General features: G+C 57.1%; 1 protein-coding gene across 1 annotated transcript in view; it reads left to right on the top strand.

The window, feature by feature from the left end:
* The first annotated feature begins 4,937 nt into the window (after window positions 1-4,937).
* CELSR1 (cadherin EGF LAG seven-pass G-type receptor 1) overlaps window positions 4,938-23,090 on the top strand; it is a 147,101-nt gene continuing 128,948 nt past the window's right edge. Inside the window, exon 1 of the mRNA XM_068561993.1 lies at window positions 4,938-8,535. Coding sequence (XP_068418094.1) covers window positions 4,938-8,535 — 3,598 coding nt within the window. The remainder of the gene's footprint in view (window positions 8,536-23,090) is intronic.

Here is a 23,090-nt window from a genome sequence, read left to right as displayed (position 1 = left end):
CCCTGCAGAGTCCCAGGAGCACCCGGGCAGTGTGCCCGGCCTACTCAGGGTCAGCAGGGCCTGCACACTGTCGGGCCTGTAGTGCCTACGTGTGCACGCACCGCCCAGAGCTTGGGCCTGTTGCCATCTGTGAGCTTGGTGGGCATCTGTGCTGGGTAGGACAGAGACTGTGCTTGGCCACTAGAGGCCAGTGCAGCCTGAGGTGGGCCTGGGTGGGCCTGCCTCGGACTGGCTCAGTGTGTGTGGGGGGCCAGGGTAGAGGCGAGGCACCTTGTCTCCCGCTGTGCCCCCCTCCCCGGCTCCCCAGAATTGCAGTGGCAGCTCGGACATGAGACCTGTGCCCATCACCTCCATGCTCACAGGACTTCCAGTCAGTCTGGAGATTGGAACTCCAAGCCCTGCCCATGCCAGCTTCCAGAACCTTCCAGAACCTTCTCAGAGCTGAGGCCTGTTGGGCATGGACCGGGCACGGGCTGGTCAGGTGCTGGCCTCTCAGGGAGTACCTGCAGGAGATGGGCTCCCTGAAGGGGCCTTCACACAAGGTCCCCTGAGGCCACACACCCCAGGCTAAGGGCCTGGGAGCCCCAAAGAAACCCCAGCATTTGTATTTAGAGGCTCTGCAACTTCCAAGCAGAAAAACAATTCTCTTTTTTGTCCTAACGTTATCTGGGTCTTTCAGGGAAGCGCGAGTCTGTACAATGTGCTCCGTGAGGATCTAAATTCCCTCCATCCTCTTGCTTCCATCAACCTCTAATTAAGTCAAGGTCCTGCTTTTGTTCCATGTTTTAACTTTCACAGTTTTCCACAAGTCAAACCCCACCAAAGGTGAGGGGCACGGAGAGGAGGGGGAGTGATGAACACTGCTCCCAAGAGGGTTTTCCCTCTGAATTCTAAAAAAAAGGGCAAAGTGGGGCCCAGGCCTGGACTTGCTTTTCCGCTTTCACCAATAGGGTGTTTCTTTTAGCTCCTTCCTCGCTGTTTAAAGATTGGCCCAGGAATTTATTGTGTAAGGAACAGATTCCAGAATTCATGCAGGCTCTGGTTCAAGCCCCTGGCAAAAAAGCGTTTTGAGCTCCTTTTTAGAACATGTACAACACTAGAAACCCATAACTTCTGCCTTTTTTTTTTTTTTAATTTTTTTGGCTGTGTTGGGTCTTCGTTGCTGTGCATGGGCTTTCTCTAGTTGTGGCGAGTGGGGGCTACTCTTTGTTGCAGTGCGCAGGCTTCTCATTGTCGTGGCTTTTCTTGTTGCGGAGCACGGGCTCTAGGCGCGTGGGCTTCAGTAGTTGTGGCACGTGGGCTCAGTAGTTGCGGCTCGTGGACTCTAGAGCGCAGGCTCAGTAGTTGTGGTGCACGGGCTTAGTTGCTCCGTGGCATGTGGGATCTTCCCGGACCAGGGCTCGAACCCGCGTCCCCTGCTTTGGCAGGCGGATTCTTAACCGCTGCGCCACCAGGGAAGCCCAACTTCTGCCTTTTTAAAAAAATTCTATTTTTATTTTTTAAAAGCATTCAGTTCACGTGAAACACCTCACGGGTGCATGCAAAATCTCAACACCAATTACGATTCACTGAGCCCGAGGAGGGGTGGCAGCCACTCCAGACGCACAAACAGTGGGAGAGGTGCGGCCTCTTTTTGCCAGCGGCTCTCAGGGGGACACAGGAGAGACCGCTGCGTCCATCCACCCCCAAGGGAGAAGGGCAGGTGAACAGGACACAGCCCCTCAGGTGGTGCTGGACAGGCCACCGCCATGTCACACCCCTTCCTGTAGCCCCAGGCACGTGCCTTCCCCTCCTGGGCCTGGGATCACTTTCTACGAACAGTCTGGGTGGACAGGATCAGGGGCCAAGCACAGACCTCCCGGGAAACCGGATGAAAGCTACAGCCCCTGCCTCTCCACAGGCACGGATGGTGCACACACCATTTAATTCACAATTTCAATCACATCCGTGGAGGCAGTGATGAAGCCCTGTGATCACGTGCTCCTTGACAGTGACACAACAGTAAAGGTTACCCACAGTAGGTCTGCACCTGAGCCGGGCCTGGACCAGCCTCTTTAGGCAAAAGATCTCGTTAATCCTCCAACAATGTTAGGAATCTAGACTCTTGTTATCTCCAGTTAGATGAGGAGTTAGGCCCTGGCGAAGCTTACACACCTAGATAGTGGCAGAATTGGAACTCGACCACGCTAAGACGCCAGCCACTTCAGATTCGTGATTTCTGTCCTGCGGAAGCAACTGGATCGCCCTCAAGTCACATCACAAGCTGCAGCCTGTTTTTAATTCCTTCCTCCTACCCCCCTCGAAAATTCTGGACCGTAGCATGCATACAGAAAAGCACATAAAGCATGCACGTAGAGTTCAATGTAAGATCGTAAAGCCAACACTTGGCCAACCCTCAGGTGTAGAAGCGGCCATGCCCCGCTCCCCAGCCCTCCTCCTGACCACACTCACATCATGTCCTTGCTTTTCTTAACCTTTTCCCTGTCTGCGTGCATTCTAAACAGTGTGGTGGAGCGGGCCTGCTTCTGACCTGTATCTGAATGGAACCATCATCTGTCTCTCAGCCTTTTGCTGGACATCCCGTTAGCAAGGTCTGTCCCTGTGTTCCTCTCCCAGCCCCTGGGACCAGGAAGTGGGTCCCTGCGATTCCCTTGCAGCGGGCAGGTGTCTTATTCCAGGAAAGCAAGCCCACACCCAAACTCATTCACCGCGTTTGAATTTTCAAAAACCAGCAAGAGCAGTGCAACAGAACCTTTTGTTGATTTAAACCCAACCCACCCTATTCAAAGTCCCTGTTGCGAAATAAGCACTCTAGGGGTTCTCCAGTGGGGGTCCCCCACGGGGTACTCCCCCCCAACGCCGCTGCCTCCCCTTCACTCCGGCTGGGAGCTTTCCACGGTGAGGCCGGGATGGGGAGGGTCCTCCCTGCCTTCCTGACCCTAAAACTCCTGCCCTCTGACCCTCCCCAGGAAGACGAAGGGCAGTCCGGGGAGGTCCTGGTCAGCCACATTTAAGGGATGGACTTGCCCCTCCCCGCCAATCTCCCTACTGGGCTTGCCAGTGGAAACTCCCAGATTAAAAGTTTCCAAAGCAAATCTACCTTTTAGGTCAACAATAACGTCTTCAAATCTTTGCTAATGGGAAGAGAATGTTCATATTTGGCTTCAACCCCAAAACATTGTATTCAGCAACTTTCAACAATACTGGTCGAGTTTACTTACTGATTTATTTTTTGTGCCCCAGCTCCACACCTATCTGCACTCAGCTCGGAAATGCGGCGGCCGCCCCCAGGTCAGAAAAACCTGCTCTGGAGACGAGTGCGCGACATCTCCCACCCCTAGCGCTGCTGGGACCGGGAGGGGCCTTGTCGAAGCAGAGTCTCCGCCCCGCTCCCCACCGCCCCCCCGACCGCTGGGAGGCCGAGAGGCTAGAGTGGGTTCTGGCATCCAGAGCTCTACGGACGACAAATGCATCTCCCCACCCGGCGGTGGCACAGTCCTAAAGCCCCGCCGGAGGAGGAGGGGTGTCTCACAGTACGAATCCCCCGCCCCCAGGCTGCGCCCCGCAAGAGGTGGGGCAGGTACCGTTTAGTTCTAAAGCGCCACCAACCCCCAATCTGTGCCCCGCAGGAGGCGTTGGTGTGCATCTCAGTTCTAAAACTCCCTTCCCGGGCTGTTCCCCGCAGGAGACGGCGTGCTGTCTCGGAGTTCTAAGTTCCCCCTCCCCTCGGTTCCCCGCCCCACGCCGCCTCCCGGGCCCGCGCTCGCGGCCGCCGCGCTGCGGCAGTAGCCGAGGGGCCCCGGGGCTGGACCGCGCGACCGCGAACGGAGCGCTCAGGCTGGTCGCACGCGCGGGAGACGAGCTCTCTTCCGCCGTCCCCAACTCCGCCATCCCCAGCTCCAATCCCAAGTGTCAACCCGGACTGTTTTTCTTTTCGATTAAAAGTTTCGTTTTAAACCCAGTGGGACCCGAATCCGGTTAGCTGCCTATAGAATTTCAAAGTCCAGGGAAGTTCTGTCGGGTAAAGCACTTTAGCCTCCTTTTGCTGTAACTCTGTAAGCGCCCCCCAGCAGCCGCCGCGGGGAGACCTGACCCTCTCCCCGGAACCTCCGCACCCTTCCCTCTCCCCTCCCGGGTCCAACCCGCGCGGCGGCCGGGGGCTTTGGCCGCGCCCAGCACCCGACGAGTGGAGCCACCGCCCCACTGGTAGTAGCCGCACCAGGCCCCCCAGCCCGCCTTTCCTGGGCTGGCTCCCTCGGCCCCGCCCCCCAGGGAGGCAGGGTGGGGAGGCCGCCCGGGAGTGAACCCGGCCCCCCGCCCCCGTCACCGCTGCGCCCCCGCGTCTCCATAGCGATTCTCCCGGCGCGCACCTCCGTGCCGGGCCGGCCCCCCGCCCCCCCGGTTTGAACAATACGCGGCGGGGCCGGGGGCGGGGCCGGGCCTGGCCAGGGGCGGGGAGAGCGCGGGCGCTGGGGGCGCAGGCCGAGCGCACCGCCCAGGCAGCAGCCGGCCGCCGGGGTCTGAGCTGCGCGGTGCGGCCCAGCCCGCTCCGGGAGCGCAGCCCTCGCCCCGCTCCGGGCCCGCCCTGCTTCCCACGCCGCCCTGCCGAGCCAGCGCGGGAGCCACCTGGAGCCACCTAGAGCCGCCGCCGCCGCAGGTTGATGCGCGGCGCCCTCCCGGGACGCGCGGAGGAGCCATCTTGAAACCAACTTAGCAAACTTTCGCAAAGTGCTCTCGAAGTGGAAGCTGCGGGGGAGACCGGGAGCCCGGCCTCCGGTGTCCCCGCCAGGGCCCCCGGGGAGGCGGGGCGCGAGCCGCCCCGAGGGCCCGGCACAGGCCGCGCGGGAGCCGCCCCCCGGCCGCGCCGGGTGGATGCGGAGCCGCGCCGGGTGCATGGATTGTGCTCGGGCGCCCGGCTCGGGCTCGGGCTCCGGGCCATGGCGCCGCCGCCGCCGCCGCCCGTGCTGCCCGCGCTGCTGCTCCTGGCTGCGGTCGCCGCCCTACCGGTGTTGGGGCTTCGAGCGGCCGCCTGGGAGCTGCGAGTGCCCGGCGGGGCCCGCGCCTTCGCCCTCGGGCCCGGCTGGACCTATGCGCTGGACGCGGCGCGCACGCCCCGGGCGCTGCGGGAGCTGCTGGACGTGAGCCGCGACGGGCGGCTGGCGGCGCGGCGGCGCGGGCCGGGCGCGGGGCTCCGGAGCTGCGCGCGCCTGGGGGGACGCCCGCTGCCGCTGCATGTCCGCCTGGCTGCCCGTAGCGCCCAGACGGCGCTGAGCCTCCGCCTGCGGGCACGCGCGCACGGTCCCGGTTGCAGCGCCCGGCCCCGGGGCGGACGGGCTCCCGGCGCGGAGCTGCGCGCGCGGGCTGTGCTCACGGTGCCTGACCCCGGCGCGGTGCTCTGCTTCCCGGGCCCCGGCGGCGGCGGCGGCGGGGCCACGCTGCACTCGGCGCTCGCGGCCCTGACCACGTTCCCCGCCTGCAGCTGTCCGCCGCGCGCCGGGTCCCGTTGCCCACGTCGCCCTGTCTGCCTGCCGCCTGGTGGCTCGGCCCGCCTGCGCCTGCTCTGTGCCCTGCGGCGCGCGGCCGGCACCATCCGGGTGGAGCTGGCGCTGGAGGCGGCCTCGGGGACACCCTCCCCATCGCTGTCGCCGCCAAGCCTGCCTCAGGTCGGGGCGGGGGCGGCGCGGCGGGCCCGGCGGGGTGCTGGCGGCAGCACTACCCCGCAGTTCCAGCTGCCGAGCTACCAGGTGTCGGTGCCCGAGAACGAGCCGGCGGGCACCGCGGTCATCGAGCTGCGCGCGCACGACCCGGACGAGGGCGAGGCGGGGCGCCTGAGCTACCAGATGGAGGCGCTGTTCGATGAGCGCTCCAATGGCTACTTCCTCATCGACTCCGACACGGGCTTGGTGAGCACCGCCCGCGCGCTGGACCGCGAGACCAAGGACACGCACGTACTCAAAGTGAGCGCTGTGGACCACGGCTCGCCACGGCGCTCGGCCGCCACCTACCTCACCGTCACAGTCAGCGACACCAACGACCACAGTCCGGTCTTCGAGCAGTCTGAGTACCGCGAGCGAGTGCGCGAGAACCTGGAGGTGGGCTACGAGGTTCTGACCATCCGCGCTACCGACGGCGACGCGCCCTCCAACGCCAATATGCGCTACCGGCTGCTGGAGGGCGCGGGTGGTGTCTTCGAGATCGACGAGCGCTCGGGCGTAGTGCGCACGCGGGCGGTGGTGGACCGGGAGGAAGAGGCCTCCTACCAGCTGCTGGTGGAGGCCAACGACCAGGGCCGCAACCCGGGCCCGCTCAGTGCCACTGCCACCGTGCACATCGTGGTGGAGGACGAGAACGACAACTACCCCCAGTTCAGCGAGAAGCGCTATGTGGTCCAGGTGCCCGAGGACGTGGCGGTCAACACGCCCGTGCTGCGCGTGCAGGCCACGGATCGGGACCAGGGCCAGAACGCGGCCATACACTACAGCATCATCAGCGGCAACCTGAAGGGGCAGTTCTACCTGCACTCGCTGAGCGGCAGCCTGGATGTGATCAACCCGCTGGACTTCGAGGCCATCCGCGAGTACACGCTGCGCATCAAGGCCCAGGACGGGGGCCGGCCGCCACTCATCAACTCCTCGGGGCTGGTCTCGGTGCAGGTGCTGGACGTGAACGACAACGCCCCCATATTTGTGAGCAGCCCCTTTCAGGCGGCCGTGCTGGAGAACGTGCCTCTGGGCCACTCGGTTCTGCACATCCAGGCGGTGGACGCGGACGCGGGTGAGAACGCGCGTCTGCGCTACCGCCTGGTGGACACCGCCTCGGCCTCCGTGGGCGGTGGCGGTGCTGGGCCCCAAGACCCCGCTTCGGCCGCGGACTTCCCTTTCCACATCCACAACAGCTCGGGCTGGATCACCGTGTGCGCGGAGCTGGACCGCGAGGAGGTGGAGCAGTACAGCTTCGGGGTGGAGGCGGTGGACCACGGTTCGCCGCCCATGAGCTCCTCCGCCAGCGTGTCCATCACGGTGCTAGACGTAAACGACAACGACCCCACGTTCACGCAGCCCGTGTACGAGCTGCGTTTGAACGAGGACGCAGCCGTGGGGAGCAGCGTGCTGACCCTGCGGGCCCTCGACCGGGATGCTAATAGTGTGATCACCTACCAGCTCACCGGCGGCAACACGCGGAACCGCTTCGCGCTCAGCAGCCAGAGCGGCGGCGGCCTCATCACGCTGGCGCTGCCGCTCGACTACAAGCAGGAACGGCAGTACGTGCTGGCGGTGACCGCCTCCGACGGCATGCGCGCGCACACCGCGCAGGTCTTCATCAACGTCACCGACGCCAACACCCACCGGCCGGTCTTCCAGAGCTCGCACTACACCGTGAGCGTCAGCGAGGAGCGGCCTGTGGGCACCTCCATCGCCACCATCAGCGCCACCGACGAGGACACCGGCGAGAACGCCCGCATCACCTACGTGCTGGAGGATCCGGTGCCGCAGTTCCGAATCGACCCCGACACCGGCACCATCTACACCATGACAGAGCTGGATTACGAGGACCAGGCCGCCTACACGCTGGCCATCACAGCCCGGGACAACGGTATCCCTCAGAAGTCCGACACCACCTCCCTGGAGATCCTCGTCCTGGACGCCAATGACAACGCACCGCGGTTCCTGCGGGATTTTTACCAGGGCTCCGTCTTCGAGGATGCTCCCCAGTCAACCAGCGTCCTCCAGGTCTCGGCCACGGATCGGGACTCAGGCCCCAATGGCCGCCTGCTGTACACCTTCCAGGGCGGGGACGATGGCGACGGGGACTTCTACATTGAGCCCACATCTGGCGTGATCCGCACCCAGCGCCGGCTGGACCGGGAGAACGTGGCCGTGTACGATCTTCGTGCCCTGGCCGTGGACCGGGGTAGCCCGGTGCCCCTTAGCGCCTCGGTGGAAATCCAGGTGACCGTCTTGGACATTAATGACAACCCTCCGGTGTTTGAGAGGGACGAGCTGGAGCTGTTTGTGGAGGAGAACAGCCCGGTGGGGTCCGTGGTGGCGAGGATTCGAGCTAGTGACCCCGACGAAGGCCCCAACGCCCAGATCATGTACCAGATTGTGGAAGGCAACGTGCCTGAGGTCTTCCAGCTTGACCTGCTGAGTGGGGACCTACGTGCCCTGGTCGAGCTGGACTTTGAGGTCCGGCGGGAGTACGTGCTCGTGGTGCAGGCCACGTCGGCCCCCCTGGTGAGCCGGGCCACGGTGCACATCCGCCTTCTGGACCAGAACGACAACCCGCCGGTGCTGCCGGACTTCCAGATCCTCTTCAACAACTATGTCACCAATAAGTCCAATAGCTTCCCCACTGGTGTGATTGGCCGCATCCCGGCCCACGACCCTGACCTCTCGGACAGCCTCAACTACACCTTCCTGCAGGGCAACGAGCTGCAGCTGCTGCTGCTGGACCCCGCCACGGGCGAGCTGCAGCTCAGCCATGACCTGAACAGCAACCGGCCGCTGGAGGCGCTCATGGAGGTGTCTGTTTCCGGTGAGTGGCCCTGGGGGCTCCGCGGGGCCACCTGGAGGGCTGCGGGCACCTGGCCCGAGCCCGCCCGGCTTGCCGGGGCGCAGTCAGGCCGGGCCCGGGTAGCTCCGGGGATTTGTGGCCTCCGGTTGGATGGTTGGATACCGCCAGCCCAGGGCGTGCTCCTCACCCAGGCCAAGAGAGTGAGAGGGGCACGGCACTGCTGCCCTCAGCGTTTCTGCTGGGAGCAGGCCTGGGCTTCTTCAAGTTCAAGACCGGGGCTTCCTGGGCTTTTCTCAGAGGGTCTGGCTCCCGAGTTGTGCTCTAAAAACCTGGTCTCGGAGGTTATCATAGCGTCTGGTTTGCTTGGTGATGCTTTGTAGTCAGCCACGTGCCTGTCTGGAAAGGTCAGAGGTCACTGTGTGCCCATGTGCCAATTAGTTCTTGGGTGGGACCGTTGTAAATTGCCGGATGGGTCCTTGAGTCGCCCTGCAAGACAGCTGGAGTTAGTTCCTTTCGTGTCTCTTTTCTGTCTCCTCCAGGTAGTAACAGTCGGGCTTATGTGTGCTCGCCTGTGTGGGAGCTCTTTGAAAGCGCAGCCTTGTTTGATCTTGGCTTCAGCTCCTGGACGTGCACTTGTAATTCGGATGTTACTTAGAGGCCTGCCTGGGTTGGTGGTGGAGCCAGTGTGGGAACCCTGCTGGCCCGCTCTGGGCTGGAGGGAGGATATCTCACCAGGCAGTCAGGGGTGGGTCCTCCATGCTGAGGACCTCCCTGTGGCAGGTGGAGCTGCGGGGCCAGAGAGGGGGACGAACAGGAGGACACAGAAGAGAGAGGGAAGGATTTGGCCGGGGCCAGGGTGGGGGGGATTGGGGAACAGTAAAGAGACCCCCAGTGGCTCCTGCAGGCAGGTGACCTTAATTAGGAGACCAAACTATCACCAAAAAAGGCTAGGATCTGTGGGTTGAGTCAATGTTTCAGATGAATTGTTTAATCAATAAATTATTACAATACAGCATACCCATGGGAGCCCTGGAAGAATTAAAAAGTTAATTTTCTGATTTATTTTGTTTCCGCATTTGGCTGTAATTCTTTATATACTAAGGATTGGGTAGCAAACAGGTTCCAGTTGTTTGCTTATAAAATCCGGAACTTACAGGTCCAGTTTTGAGGCCATGCGATACTGCAACGTTGATGTTATGTCAGCCTAGTCTGTCTGTAGGTGAATATTGTGGGTTTTGTGAAGTTGTGAATGTGTGTAGAGAATACGGAATAGGCCTTTAAGGAGAATTGTCAACCAGGGTTATGGACATTCCGAGCAGCAACAATTTAAAAAAAAGTCTCTTTCACAAATTTCCATTTGCATTTTCTCTTTCTTTTTTCCCTCTGTACTGCTTTATCTGCTAGATAAAGCAGAGTGGATGGAAAATTTAGCCTATATAAAAATGACTTGGGGGGACTTCCCTGGTGGTGCAGTGGTTAAGAATCCGCCTGCCAATGCAGGGGACACGGGTTCGATCCGTGGTCTGGGAAGATCCCACATGCCATGGAGCAACTAAGCCCGTGTGCCACAACTACTGAGCCTGCACTCTAGAGCCCGTGAGCCACAACTACTGAGCCCGAGCACCTAGAGCCCATGCTTTGCAACAAGAGAGGCCCCCGCTTGCCTCAACTAGAGAAAGCCTGCGCGCAGTAACGAAGACCTAACGCAGCCAAAAAGAAAAAATGACTTGGCAACGTCATAGGTTTTTTTTTTTTTTTTTAATTTTTTTTTTTTATTTATTGTTTTGTTAAAGACTTTTTTGATGTCGACGATTTTTAAAGTCTTTATTGAATTTGTTACAGTATTGCTTCTGTTTTACGTTTTGGTTTTTTGGCCACGAGGCATGTGGGATCTTACCTCCTCGACCAGGGATCGAACCCGCACCCCCTGCATTGGAAGGCGAAGTCTTAACCACTGGACCGCCAGGGAAGTCCCCATCATAGGGTTTTGAATTTACAGGGGATATGGTGCTTTAGTGGGAACGGGCGCACGCCGGGAGCAGGGATGTTTCATGTGTCTGAAGCATCAGGAATGTGGCCCCCCCCCCCCCCCATGATGGCTGGATAAAGGGTTTAAGATGGATTTTTTTCAAAAGAGGTTAGTTACTGAGGGCCGTCTTGCCTACCTGGTGGAACCACAGCCAACCACAGTTGAAGGTGGGTTGGGTGCTCCATGCTATGCTGTAATTGTCCCAGTGATCCAGTTTGGGCTTCCAATCCTTGTGACGTACCCTCGTGTCAGTCAGGCACTGGGGCCTCATGTCCACCCTCCCAGATGATGATGATCACCTTGTAGTGGGTTCTGCCTGGATATCAAGCAGTTTTGTAAACTCTTTTACCTACACCATCACTTATTCCTCTGGTGCCTGGGAAGTGAGTGGCATTAGGGGGCTGCCCATTATACAGATGAAGAGACTGAGGCTCAGAGGGGTTACATCACTTCCTCAGGGTCACATAGCCGGCAAGCAGGAGCACCAGGCATCCAACCCAGATGTAAGCAAAACAAGCCGGCTCTTCGCACTCCCCTCTCTTACCTGAGAGAAAATTTTTGTTTGTTTTTGTTTTTTTAAAATTGTATTTCATTTTAGTTACTTTTTTTTAATATAAATTTTTTTAAAAATTTATTTATTTATGGCTGTGTTGGGTCTTTGTTTCTGTGCGAGGGCTTTCTCTAGTTGTGGCAAGCGGGGGCCACTCTTCATCGTGGTGCGCGGGCCTCTCACTATCGCGGCCTCTCTTGTTGCGGAGCACAGGCTCCAGACGCGCGGGCTCAGTAATTGTGGCTCATGGGCCTAGTCGCTCCGCGGCATGTGGGATCTTCCCAGACCAGGGCTCGAACCCGTGTCCCCTGCATTGGCAGGCAGATTCTCAACCACTGCGCCACCAGGGAAGCCCTAATATAAATTTATTTATTTATTTATTTATTTTTGGCTGCATTGGGTCTTCGTTACTGCACGCGGGCTTTCTCTAGCTGTGGTGAGCCAGGGCTGCTCTTCGTTGCGGTGCATGGGCTTCTCATTGCGGTGGCTTCTCTTGTTGCGGAGCGCGGGCTCTAGATGCGTGGGCTTCACTAGTTGTGGCACGTGGGCTCAGTAGTTGTGGTGCACGGGCTTAGTTGCTCTGCGGCATGTGGAATCTTCCCGGGCCAGGGATTGAACCCGTGTCCCATGCATTGGCAGGCGGGTTCTTAACGACTGCGCCACCAGGGAAGTCCCAAGAGAAGAGTTTTGAGGAATTAGTTGCTAAGCTGAATTGTTTCAGGGCCGAATCCTTGCCCTGGTTTAAGTAGGCACCTTGGGATCCTATACAACCCTCTGACCATTTGACGACTATTTAATGCTTCAAAGAAAAAAATATTATAAACTATAAATATGTAATTCCCAACAGCAAAGCTGTGTGTAGAAACAGAACAAAACAAAAAGATCAGCCTTTGAATTAACCAGACTTGGATTCTTAGGTTTTTTAAAGGAAACAATGGGGAAAGCTGTGGTTTCAAACTCACAAGCTATTTTCAGTGAAGTGTGATTGGCTTCCCCGGGTTTACAGCCTTACCCTATGGCCTCTAGCGCATTATTACCGCCCTTGAGGTGCTGTAAAGAAGAGCCCATGGGTCTTCCCTGGTGGCGCAGTGGTTAAGAATCCTCCTGCCAATGCAGGGGACACGGATTCGAGCCCTAGTCCGGGAAGATCCCACATGCCGCAGAGCAACTAAGCCCGTGCGCCACAACTGCTGAGCCTGCGCTCTACAGCCCGCGAGCCACAACTACAGAGCCGGTGTGCCACAACTACTGAAGCCCGGGCGCCTAGAGCCTGTGCTCTGCAACAAGAGAAGCGACCTCAGTGAGAAGCCCACGCACCGCAACAAAGAGTAGCCCCCGCTCGCCGCAACTAGAGAAAGCCCGTGCACAGCAACAAAGACACAAAGACATGATGCACCCAAAAATAAATAAATAAAATAAATAAATAAATGAAAAAGAAGAAGAGCCCAGTTGTACACTAGGTTTTGTGGAAGCCATGCCAGGAAGGGCTGGGTGCTTCCAGAAGTGGAGCCGCTGGGAAGGTGCACAGGATTGCGGGGACTGGGGGTGGGGGGTGGGGTCGGGGAGGGGGATGGGGTATGTGGTACCCAAGATGGACATGCTTGGGAGGAGGGCAGCTCCTTTTGCCTGGATGGGGGCGTTAGTACAATCTTTGGGAGCAGATAGTGTTGATGGTTTTATGTGGCCCACCAAGGACAAAGCACTGAAAATTTTCTGAATTCTGAGTATAGTCACATTCAAATTGCTCCCGTTTTTAGATAACTTCCAGTGATACATGGTGTTTGTTTTATATGTGATTTTTTTTTTTTTTAATTTTTAAAATTTATTTTTGGTTGTATTGGGTCTGCGTTGCTATGTGCGGGCTTTCTCTAGTTGTGTTGAGTGGGGACTACTCTTCGTTGTGGTGCGCGGGCTTCTCCTTGCGGTGGCTTCTCTTGTTGCGGAGCACAGACTCTAGGTGCACGGGCTTCAGTAGTTGTGGCACGTAGGCTCAGTAGTTGTGGCTCGCAGGCTCTAGAGTGCAGGCTTAGTAGCTGTGGCTCACGGGTTTAGTTGCTCCGGGGCATGTGGGATCTCCCCGGTCTAGGGCTCGAACCTGTGTCCCCTGCATTGGCGGGCGGATTCTTAACCACTGCACCACCAGGGAAGTCCCTATATGTGACAGTTTTTGAATGAGATTTAAAATTCTACGGTAGGGGCTTTTGTGCTCCGAATGTTTATAAGAGCTGTGTTTGCGTTTTAGAAAGCAGCGTGGCTAATAACCCAAGGGGACTGTCGCGTGTGGAGTCCCTTAGGTAGTTTTTCTAGATGTTGGTCATTTAGTAACACGGACACTTTAAATTCAGCTTGAACATGTGTGTCCCTGTGGGTGTCCAGCCGTGAGCTGCACATCATGGAACGCGGCATTTGGTGGAAAATGACCTCGTGCTTGTGGGCATGTGGGCCAGTGGGGGTGGGAAAAGTAGCATTTTGCGGGGTAAAAATGATTGGGCCATGAGTCATTCAGACGTGTCAGAAAATACTGAAAGTCGTGAAATAACAAGATTGAATAACCTTTATCCGTTTACTCTGGTGGGGACTCGATGGGATAAAGCCGTCCAGGCTTGATAAAGTTTTAAAAAGTGTTTGCCGAGTTAAATACAGGATATCGTAGGGACTTTGATGGCCAACAAGGAAATAGGGAGATGGGCATTGTACCAGGCAGCGTCTGGAGGCAAGCATTATGTTTCTTTTCTGAATCTTACCATGTGGAAAAGGACCAGACCAGCTTAAACCACGTCAGTCGTCGAGCTGGGTTCTCCAGTAACATAACTTGCCCGGAAGAGTTAGGTACTTTGGGAAGCTAGTTAACCGTCTCAGGGCTTCAGTATCTGGAGGTAGTCACTTGCTAATATACTTTCAGAAACACTGGCTCAGAAACAAGGGAGTGTTTATTTGTTTATCGAGCGCCTACTATGTGCCAGGCCTACTGTGTGCCAGGCCCTGGAGAGGGAGGTTGGGTGGGGACAGTCGATAAACAGGGAAGTGAATTCAGGGGGAGGGTGGGCTGGGGACTCCCCCGTGCCAAGGTGAGTGTGATATGCCTTCCCAGCGGGGGGCTGGGCATGGCTGAATCCCCTCCCCCCCAGCTGAGCTGCTGATGGGGGTGGGTGGACAGAGGGGATTTGGGAGGTTAGCTGGTGAGATGTGGAGGTGAGGGTGGGGTTGGTCAGCCCACGTGCTCCTCGTGCTGGGACCCTCCCCCACGACCCCCGCACCCCGACCCCATGCTACCTGTCTGCTCCTGCAGCAGCCGCATCAGTGGAAGGTATTGTCTCATCGAGGAGCACACCAGGGCCCCCAGAGGCTCGACCCCGCATCCTGGGCGCCCAGCTTGTGGTGGCCGCTTTGGGATTTGAACCCGGGACGGCGGCTCCCGAGCTGTGTTCTCTCAGGCTGTGCTTTGGGGAACATGCAGATGAAGATGGGGAGAGCAGGTGCCTGCACCAGGGGAGGGCCCTGAGGCCACTTTGGACCCCGTGCAGCTGGGCACCTGTGACCTTGTCGTGAAGACGGTTGGATGCACAGGTCTGGGCAGGAGAGACCAGCTGGGGCCACAGCCAGAGGTGGTGAGCATGGCCTCCGGGGTGACAGAGAGGACCATCATGGCCGCGGGGGTGGAGGGCACTCGGGCAGAGGACCCCTATGATGGGGACATGGGTCAGGTGCAGCCTGGGGGGGCCCAGGCAGACTGGACCTGCCTGAGAGCTGGAGCCGGAATACCCACCTGCAGGAGGAAAAAACCAAGGGTCCGAGGCCCTGGGGGCTGAGGGAGTGTGAGGGCCTGAAGGGGGTCACCAGTGGCTGATGTCTTTTGGTGTTCAGGGAGCCTCAGGACAGAGGTGTGACTTGGGTTAGCCCAGGGGGGGGTCCTTGATGGTCTCCATGAGAGCCGGGGTGTTGGGGGGGCTTGGGGAGCAGAGGACTGGGTGACCGGGTATGGGGGAGACTCAGAGGGAAGGTGCGATGGCCATGGGGACCCAGGCAGAGTTGACAGTCGAGAGGAGTTGACCAGCTAACGGGCACAACCGTCCTGGCCCGTCCTGCAATGCTGCCTGCTTGCGCAGGTGTTCATCTGTCACAGGCGCTGGCACCTCGGGGGGGGGGCACTGGACTCGGGGGATAAGCCTCAGTGGCAGTCAAGGGCCTGCTGTGGCCGAGCTGAGTGTCGATGGGGCTGCAGGAGTCGGGGCGGGGACGGCGGCGTCTGCTTCTCTTTGAGCCACGGGACCCCTGATGCGGGAGCAGGAGGGCAGGGGAGGATGGGCAGGGGCTGAAGGGCACAGGTGACCTGGACTCACAAGGACCCAGCTTTCCCCATCTCAGCGCTGGCTACCTGGTGACCTGAGGTCTCCATCTGTCCCCACGTACCAATGAGGGTGACAGAGAGACTGTTTTTTTTAAATCTGGGAAAAGTTGCAGCCACATGAGCCCTTCGGAAGAAGGGGTGGCGCTGATATCATACCTGGAAAAGTGACTGGTGTTGGTGACGCCACAAGTCTGTCCAGAACCTGGTGTCACCGTTGAAAGTCCACTTTGGTCTGGGCTGATGCACGCGCCTGTCCGTTTGGACACCTGAGAGCAGAAACCTGTTAAGGAACCAGGTGGGTGGGAGGGTGGGTGCCAGGGCCCTGGTAGCAGAGGCTGTGCCCCCGGGGCATGTAGTCTGGCTGGGCTGCCGGCACTTGGATGCAGACAGAAGCAGATTTTATCAAGTGGGGCAGAGAGTGCAGAAAATATTCTGAAGGCTGGCTTGATTCTTTTCAACTCACAGCCTTGGGGGAAAATAGTTTTCAGTTTTTTCTTCTTCTCTAACCTGAACACGTAGGTTCTTATAAAAGCCCTCCTTGGATATTGGGTGGAGGAGGGATAGTAAATAACCCTCTTCTTTTCTGCATGTTTGTTTTGGAAGGGTAACCGGGGTAACTCGGGTTAGGGACCCAGGTTGTGCTGGACAGAGGGAAGTAGCCTTTCGTTCTTGGGGACAATGGTTCCCCCTCTGCTTTGTCCTGTGGGCCTGAGGCTCAGCACGTAGTAGGTGCTCAGCAAATCTGTGGATTATTTATGGAATGATCCAGAGGGGTCTGGGGGGAGGGGCCACGTGCCGAGGCCAAGGGCGGCTCCTCCTCTTCTGCTTTCACTTAGAGGACAGATGCGGGGGGAGGGGGCCTGTGCAGAGGACAAGCCACTCTCAGTTCCTTCCATGCTTGGCTGGGGGCTTGGCCCCGGGTGGAAGGAATGGGCTGTTTTAGGAGAACTCCAATGGCTGAATTCTGCTTTTGCTTCAGGTAAGAACTTGTGGCTACCTGGCTAATCAAGCACCTTTTTGGGCGTGAACATTCCGAAGCTGGGAAAAGCCCAGCAGGAGGCTTTATCATTTTCATCACTCTGTTGAGTGTCTCTTGATGTCCTGGATAAAGGCCATGGTTTTTTCTTAAACACACAGGCACGCACATGTATACATATACACACGTACACACATACACACATACACACATACACATGTACGCGTGTCTACACATGAACACACACATGATTTAAACAACTACTTTAAAGGCAAACTATGTAGAATAACCTTTCCTTCCACCCACCGCACTACTGGGTTTTAACCTTTGCCGTCGTGGTGGAGGGCACGTGGGCCAACACAGGGGGTCCCTCGGAGCTGGGGGCCTTGTGCAGGGGTTTGGGAACGCACGGAGGATGGGGGACCCCGTGGAAGGGGCATTGTGCTAGCCCTTGGCCGGCGGACACCACCATGTCAGATCCGCAGTGCCTGGGAGGTCGGCGGCTGAGGCTGCAGGGATTGGCCTTGTGGGCACCTTTCCATGTGCTTTTCCGTTGGAGCTGCCGGTGCAGGTGAACTTCAGGTGAGCTGGTGTCCTTTCTCCATGAATCTTGTGGGCGAGGTGACAGTCCCTCCATTTTCTAGGCAGGAACCTGAGATGGGCTGCCCCGCCCCTCACCTTTCATCATGTTTCCTGAAAGGGTGGACACTTCCGGGTCCCCGAATGCCTTGTGCTGGCTCTGGGGAGCTGGGGGGTTATGGCCCCCCTCCCAAACCGCTCCCCGCCCTGGCAGTGCCCCCCAGCCCCCCTCCTCCTCTTTGCTGTGGCTTCATGGTCAGGGGTCAGGGCCTGGCCCTCGAGGACCAGGAGGCCCACAGTGCAGGAGGCTGGCCTCAGAGCCCGATGGGGCGTCTGGGCTGGTCACATGAGAGCACGGTCACCACGCTGTTCTGTCTTGTGGGCCTGGGCTCTGCCTGCGTCATCTCACTGGGATCTCAGAGAATCCTCGTTTCACAGCGGAGAGACAGAGGCCGACGAGCTGGTCGTGGTGGGGAGGGCCAGGCCCAGACCCTGGTGTCTGAGTGCTCTAACCACTGTGGTGACCACCCCCTTCAATCCCCACCTTCGACCAATGGCTGAGCCCTGGAAGGGGGAGCCCAGGTTTGGGGATTCTGAGGATGGAAGCTCGGTGAGAGTGACCACATTGCCCAGAACAGGAGGGCTGAGGGTCATGTGTGCATCAGGCCTGATTCTACGGGAGCACTCAGCCCTTCCCCGCTCCCTCGGATGAGCAGGGTGGGGAAGCAGGGGGTCCTGGGGAGCTGTGCCCGAGTCTCTATGGGGTCTTCTGTGGTGGAGCTGTGTCATAGGAAAGTGTGGAGTGCAGGACCGGTGTGCACCAGGTGCAGGGAGGAACCAGAGCCAGTGCAGGGGTCAGAGCCACAGGCAGGGGAGGTGGGCGCCGATGAGGACCCCACACAGAGCAGCTGTCTGATGTGCCCTCGGGGGGCGTTCCGGCTGCAAGAGCACAGGTTCTGCTGGCCAGGGAGCCCCCTGCCAGCCTTCCCTCTTTCCCTCCCTCTCTCCCTCCATCTGTCAATCAAGAGTTTTCTCTCATTTCTTATAATGTGTTTTTACTGCTGGTTCCGTAGCTTTCTTATCTTTTTAGGAGTTTTAAAACACCTACTCTAAATTATACTTTGTTAAGGTAGACTAACAGCAAGTAGTGTAAATAAAGTCGTATGCTCTGTAAGCATTTGGAGATAAGAGCTTTCTTGCCAGGCAATACACTTTTATCAGTGAGTTGGTTTTTTTTTTTTTTGGCCGCTCCTTGTGGCTTTCGGGACCTTAGTTCCCTGACCAGGTATCAAACCCTTGCCCCTTGTGGTGGAAGCGCAGAGTCCTAACCACTGGACCACCAGGGAGGTCCCTGTGAGTTGATTGTTGCAGGACCATTTCCATAGAGTGAAGTAGTTCAGCTGCTGTGCAGCCCTGCATTGGAAAAGGCCAAGTGCGGCCACCATCCCAGCAGCTGTCCTTTTGTGTTGTGACCCATCTCCAGTATTGGGGGGAGCATGAGGGAGGTTTCACTGGTGAGGAAGCCCGGGTGGCATGCCCTCGTGCTGATTGCTGACACTGGTCCGGGTGGCCCTCTCTGGGCCTTGATGCCCCCATTGAAATGGGGATGGGGGTGGGGTCATTGCCCAGGACCCTCCTCTCGACTCCTGCCCTGTATCGTTCTGTAAGTGAAGGGTCCAGCCTGGGCCGTGACTTGGGAAACCTTTTTCTTGCCATGTACTGTGCAGGTGCAGAGAAATGATCACGTTTAAAAGCTGTTATGAAATACTTTCATATCCAGTATCTGATAAGGGAATACTATCCAGAACATGTAAAGAACTCCTGCAACTCAACAGCAGAGAAACAGACAACCAGATTAAACAATGGGCAAAGGACATGATAGACATTTCTCCCAAGAAGAGAGCCAGATGGTCAACAGGCAAAAGATGCTCAACAGCACTGATCATTAGGAAAATGCAAATCAGAGCCACAGTGGGACACCACCTCAGACCTTTAGGATGGCCATTATGAAAACAAAACAAAGGAGAAAATAGCAAGTGTTGGCAAGGGTGTGGAGAAATCGGAACCCTTGTGCACTATTGGGAATGTAAAATGGTGCAGCTGCTGTGGAAAACAGTGTGGTGGTTCCTCAAAAAGTTAAACATAGAATTGCCATAGGATCCAGGAATTCCACTTCTGGACATACACCCCAAAAGAAGTAAAAGCAGGGACTTAAACAGATATTGGCACACCCATGTTCATAGCAGCACGATTCACAATAGCCAAAGGTGGAAGCAACCCAAGTATCCATTGATGGATGAACGGATGAGCAAAAGTGGTCTCTACATACCACGGAATATCGTTCAGCCTTAAGAAGGAAGGAAGTTCTGACACAGGCTACCACGTGGATGGATCTTGAGGGCATTGTGCTCATTGAAAGAAGCCAGACATAAAAGGACGAATATTGTAGGATTACTTGAGGTTGCTAGGGTAGTCAAATTCGTAGAGATAAAAAGTAGAATGGACGTTACCAGGGCTGGGGAAGAGGGAATGGGGGTGGGGGTTGTTTGATGGGTATAAAGTTTGTTTGATGGGCATAAAGTTTCAGTTTTGCTAGATGAAAAGAGCCCTGGAGATGGATGGTGGTGATGGTTGCACAGTAACGTATTTAATGCCACTGAGCTGTACACTTAAAAATGACTACAGTGTTAAACTTTACATACATTTTACCACAATTTAAAAAATGCCAACAAAGCAAAACTGTTCCGGCCACTCAGGTGCTGGTCAAGTGGAAGCAGGTGCCTTTGCCTTGTGGTTTTCCCGCCCCGAGACCTGCGCCCTGGTCCCTTTTGTCTTGTCCTGGGTTGTGATGGCATCCAGGCCCCTTCTGCAGAGCCCGGGTGTCTCATTCTTTGTGTTTCTGAGCTCAACCTGTGGCTTGACATCGTTCACAGCAAAAGGGGCAGGTACGTTAATATAAATTTTGCGTCTGGTACGTGAGTAAAATCTCTTTGGTGTTTAACTGTATATTAGAGGCCGCAAAGATGAACATGTACCTTGCCTTTAAGGCCCAGGGTGAGAAGAAGGGTCCTCGGATCCCTGGGTGCCCGGGTGTCCCCAGGGCCTTGCAGCCCAGCCTGGGGAACGAGGTTGGCTCGGGGTTGGGGATCCAGACCAGAGGCCAGTGCCTCCAGCTGGTCCCACAGCTGCACAGGAGGAGGCCAGCGGAGGGCGGGGACACTGCTGCCCCGCCCGCGTGCGAGGCGGGTTCCGCTCTCCCCAGCCCCACCCTGTCACTTGGCCCCTCCCCCCATCAGGACCAAGTCTCGGGTTCAGTACAACTTGGCACATGTGCCGGTCCAGGCCTATCTTTGTTGGCATTTTGACACATGTAAGCAATTAGGTATGATCTTTCCTTTTGTATTTTTATTGAGGTGACATTCACATAACATAAACCATTTCAAAGTGGACAATTCAGTGGCATTTGGTACATTCACAGTGATGTGCAACCACCACCTCTCTCTTTCTAAACGGTTTTTGTCACCTCCAGAGGAAACCCCATACCCATTAGGGTCACTCCCCCTCCCCTCACCTCCCAGCCCCTGGGAAGCCCAGTTGTGTGGTCAAGGGTCAGCCAAAGCCCTCGCCCCCCCCAGGGTCTGGGCCGGGGCAGAGATTCTGGCGGCGTCTTGGGGTTGCTTTGGGCCATCCTGTGTGAGATCCCCACTGGGCACTTCTGCTGCCTCTTGGTTCCCTCTGGAGCTTTGCCTGGGCTGCGCACAGAGGATTTGAGTTGTGGGTTCCTTACCCCGCCCAGCCCTCTCTCTGCACCTTCTGTAAAGTTCTGCTTCACTTACAGACTTTTACAGGCTGCATCCTGGGCTCAGATCAAGCCTCCTAAGAAGCCAAGGGACTTGTGATCGGCTGGTTGTTAGATTGAGTGAGAGGGTCGGCCGAGTGATCGGCTGGTTGTTAGATTGAGTGAGAGGGTCGGCCGATTCTGTTAGGACCAGTCCTTCAAGGTTACAGACCTGCTGCGTCAGCTTCGGGGGGCTCCTGTAACTGGTGCCTTCAAACAACGGACATTTATTCTCTCACGGTCCGGAGGCCACAGATCCGAGAAATCGAGGTATCGGCAGGTGCTCCCTCTGAAGCTGTAGGGCTTCCTGCCTCTTCCGGGGGTTGCCAGGACCCTCAGCCTGCAGCTGCATCACCTGGTCTGCTTGCCTCGGTTATCACCTGGCCCCCTCCCCATGTGTCTCTACATCTTCTCCTCGCTCATAAGAACTCCAGTCCTACTGAGTTTTGTTTTTTGGCCGCGCTGTGTGGCATGCAGGATCTTAGCTCCCCGACCAGGGCTCAAACCCGAGCCCCCCCGTAGTGGAAGCGCTGAGTCCTAACCACTGGACCACCAGGGAAGTCCCTCCAGTCCTATTGAGTTTAGGGCCCATTCCACTCCTCTACGACTTCATCTTAATTTATATCTTTATCACATCCGCAGAGACCCTACTTCCAAATCAGGTCACGTTCACAGGTACCGGGGGTTTGGGACTTGGATATATCTTTTTGGGGGACACGATTCAACCCACTATAGCACCTGCCTGCATGCTCGGGCGCATAACTGATTTCTTTCTGTTAAATCGGGTGATGGAGTTCTGCTTTCCCAGTGGAACCCACGGTTTGCCCACCTGAACACCTGGAACACAGCAGGGTCTCCCTTATTGTAGTGACCCATCGAGATCCTCCCCTTTTCTCTCTTCCCCTCAGGCTCCTCTAATTAGATTGACTATCACACCAGATGAGGTTTCCTGTCGGTTGTGATCACACAGGCTCCTAACTCTCTACTCACTTAGGAAATCATAGCGGCCTTTGGGCTTAGTGGACGTGCGTGCATGCCTCCAGATGTGTAGCGAACAGAAGGTCGGTGTGAGGGCAGGTAAGCATGTTTTTAAGATGAGAGCTCACCCTGCTTTGCCTTTTGTGATTTGTTGCCCTGGGACCCGACTGTAGGAGTCGCCTTTTCGATTGATCCTCTCTTCTAAGCATGGAAAATTCTCTAATGTGTAATTGAAAGTTTCCCCAAATCTTCAAAGAGAGAATGGAAAATATTAAGGTTTATTGTTCTGAGAGATTTCCTGTGCATCCGGCACGTGGCCATCGGAGGTCAGGGGTGTGTGCGTGTGCGCCTGTGTATGTGTGTGTGTGTACACGGGTGCAGAGAGTTGCAGCGCGTGTGCAAGGGCACCTCACGATGGAACAGATATGCCCAAGGAAGTGGGATTGGGGGCCAGCGGTTCTGGACCCGGACAGCGCCACTTGTTGCTAAGTAGAAAATGACAAGTGCTACATGAAGTCAGTTTTGGGGGAAAACCAGGCGGAGGTGACCCCGAAGGCAGGAAGCTGAGGGCTTCAGGGTCGGGACAGCTGTCCAAGTCCCCGGTCTGGCCTGGGAAAGCCATTGTGTTTGCTGCAGGAACCCTGCTTTCCCTCCCTTTGTTTCTGTCACTCATCAGTCTGGCATTTTTTGAACCAAAAGTGAATTTGGGACAGTGTGGGAGCTGACCAAGCTCCTTCAGGGGCCAAACTGGTGTGTGGCAGCTCCTTTCTCTGTAGTTGGGGAGCCCGGTGGGGGGGTTCTTTTTCCCTCTCTGTAGTGACCCCTCCGCCAGGATGCCCTCCATCCTGCTTCCCCGGAACCAGTGAGTCTCTGCGTCTGCGTTCTCTGGAGCTGATGACCCCAGCCTCGGGGTCTTTCCTTTCTAACCCCCGCTTAGAAACCAAAAAGGGCGTCTCCTGGCTCACCCAGCCGGGACACGGGTTTGAGTAGGATTCGGTGGGTCGGCGGCAGGTGCTTTGGGGCAGTAGGGAGGCACTGTGACGTGTAGCTGGGGCCACAGCTTCCTGTCGCAGCCCTGGGGTGTGGCCCCTGTCCTGAGAGTTGTTTTTAAACACTGTGCAAACTGGCGAGAGGTGGAGAGAACGGAGCTGAAGAGCGCAGGGAGTGACGTGGCCGTGGAAAGTGCCAGGAGGAACTGTGGCGGCGAGAGGAGCTTCTCGGTGTGTCCTTTCCCGTTGTTTTGTTTTACAAGGTCACATGTGCCTGATCCCTGTTGGT

Source organism: Eschrichtius robustus, chromosome 13 (genome assembly GCF_028021215.1).
Source record: "Eschrichtius robustus isolate mEscRob2 chromosome 13, mEscRob2.pri, whole genome shotgun sequence".
Lineage (NCBI taxonomy): Eukaryota > Metazoa > Chordata > Mammalia > Artiodactyla > Eschrichtiidae > Eschrichtius > Eschrichtius robustus.
This window is presented reverse-complemented; position numbering and strand designations above follow the sequence as displayed.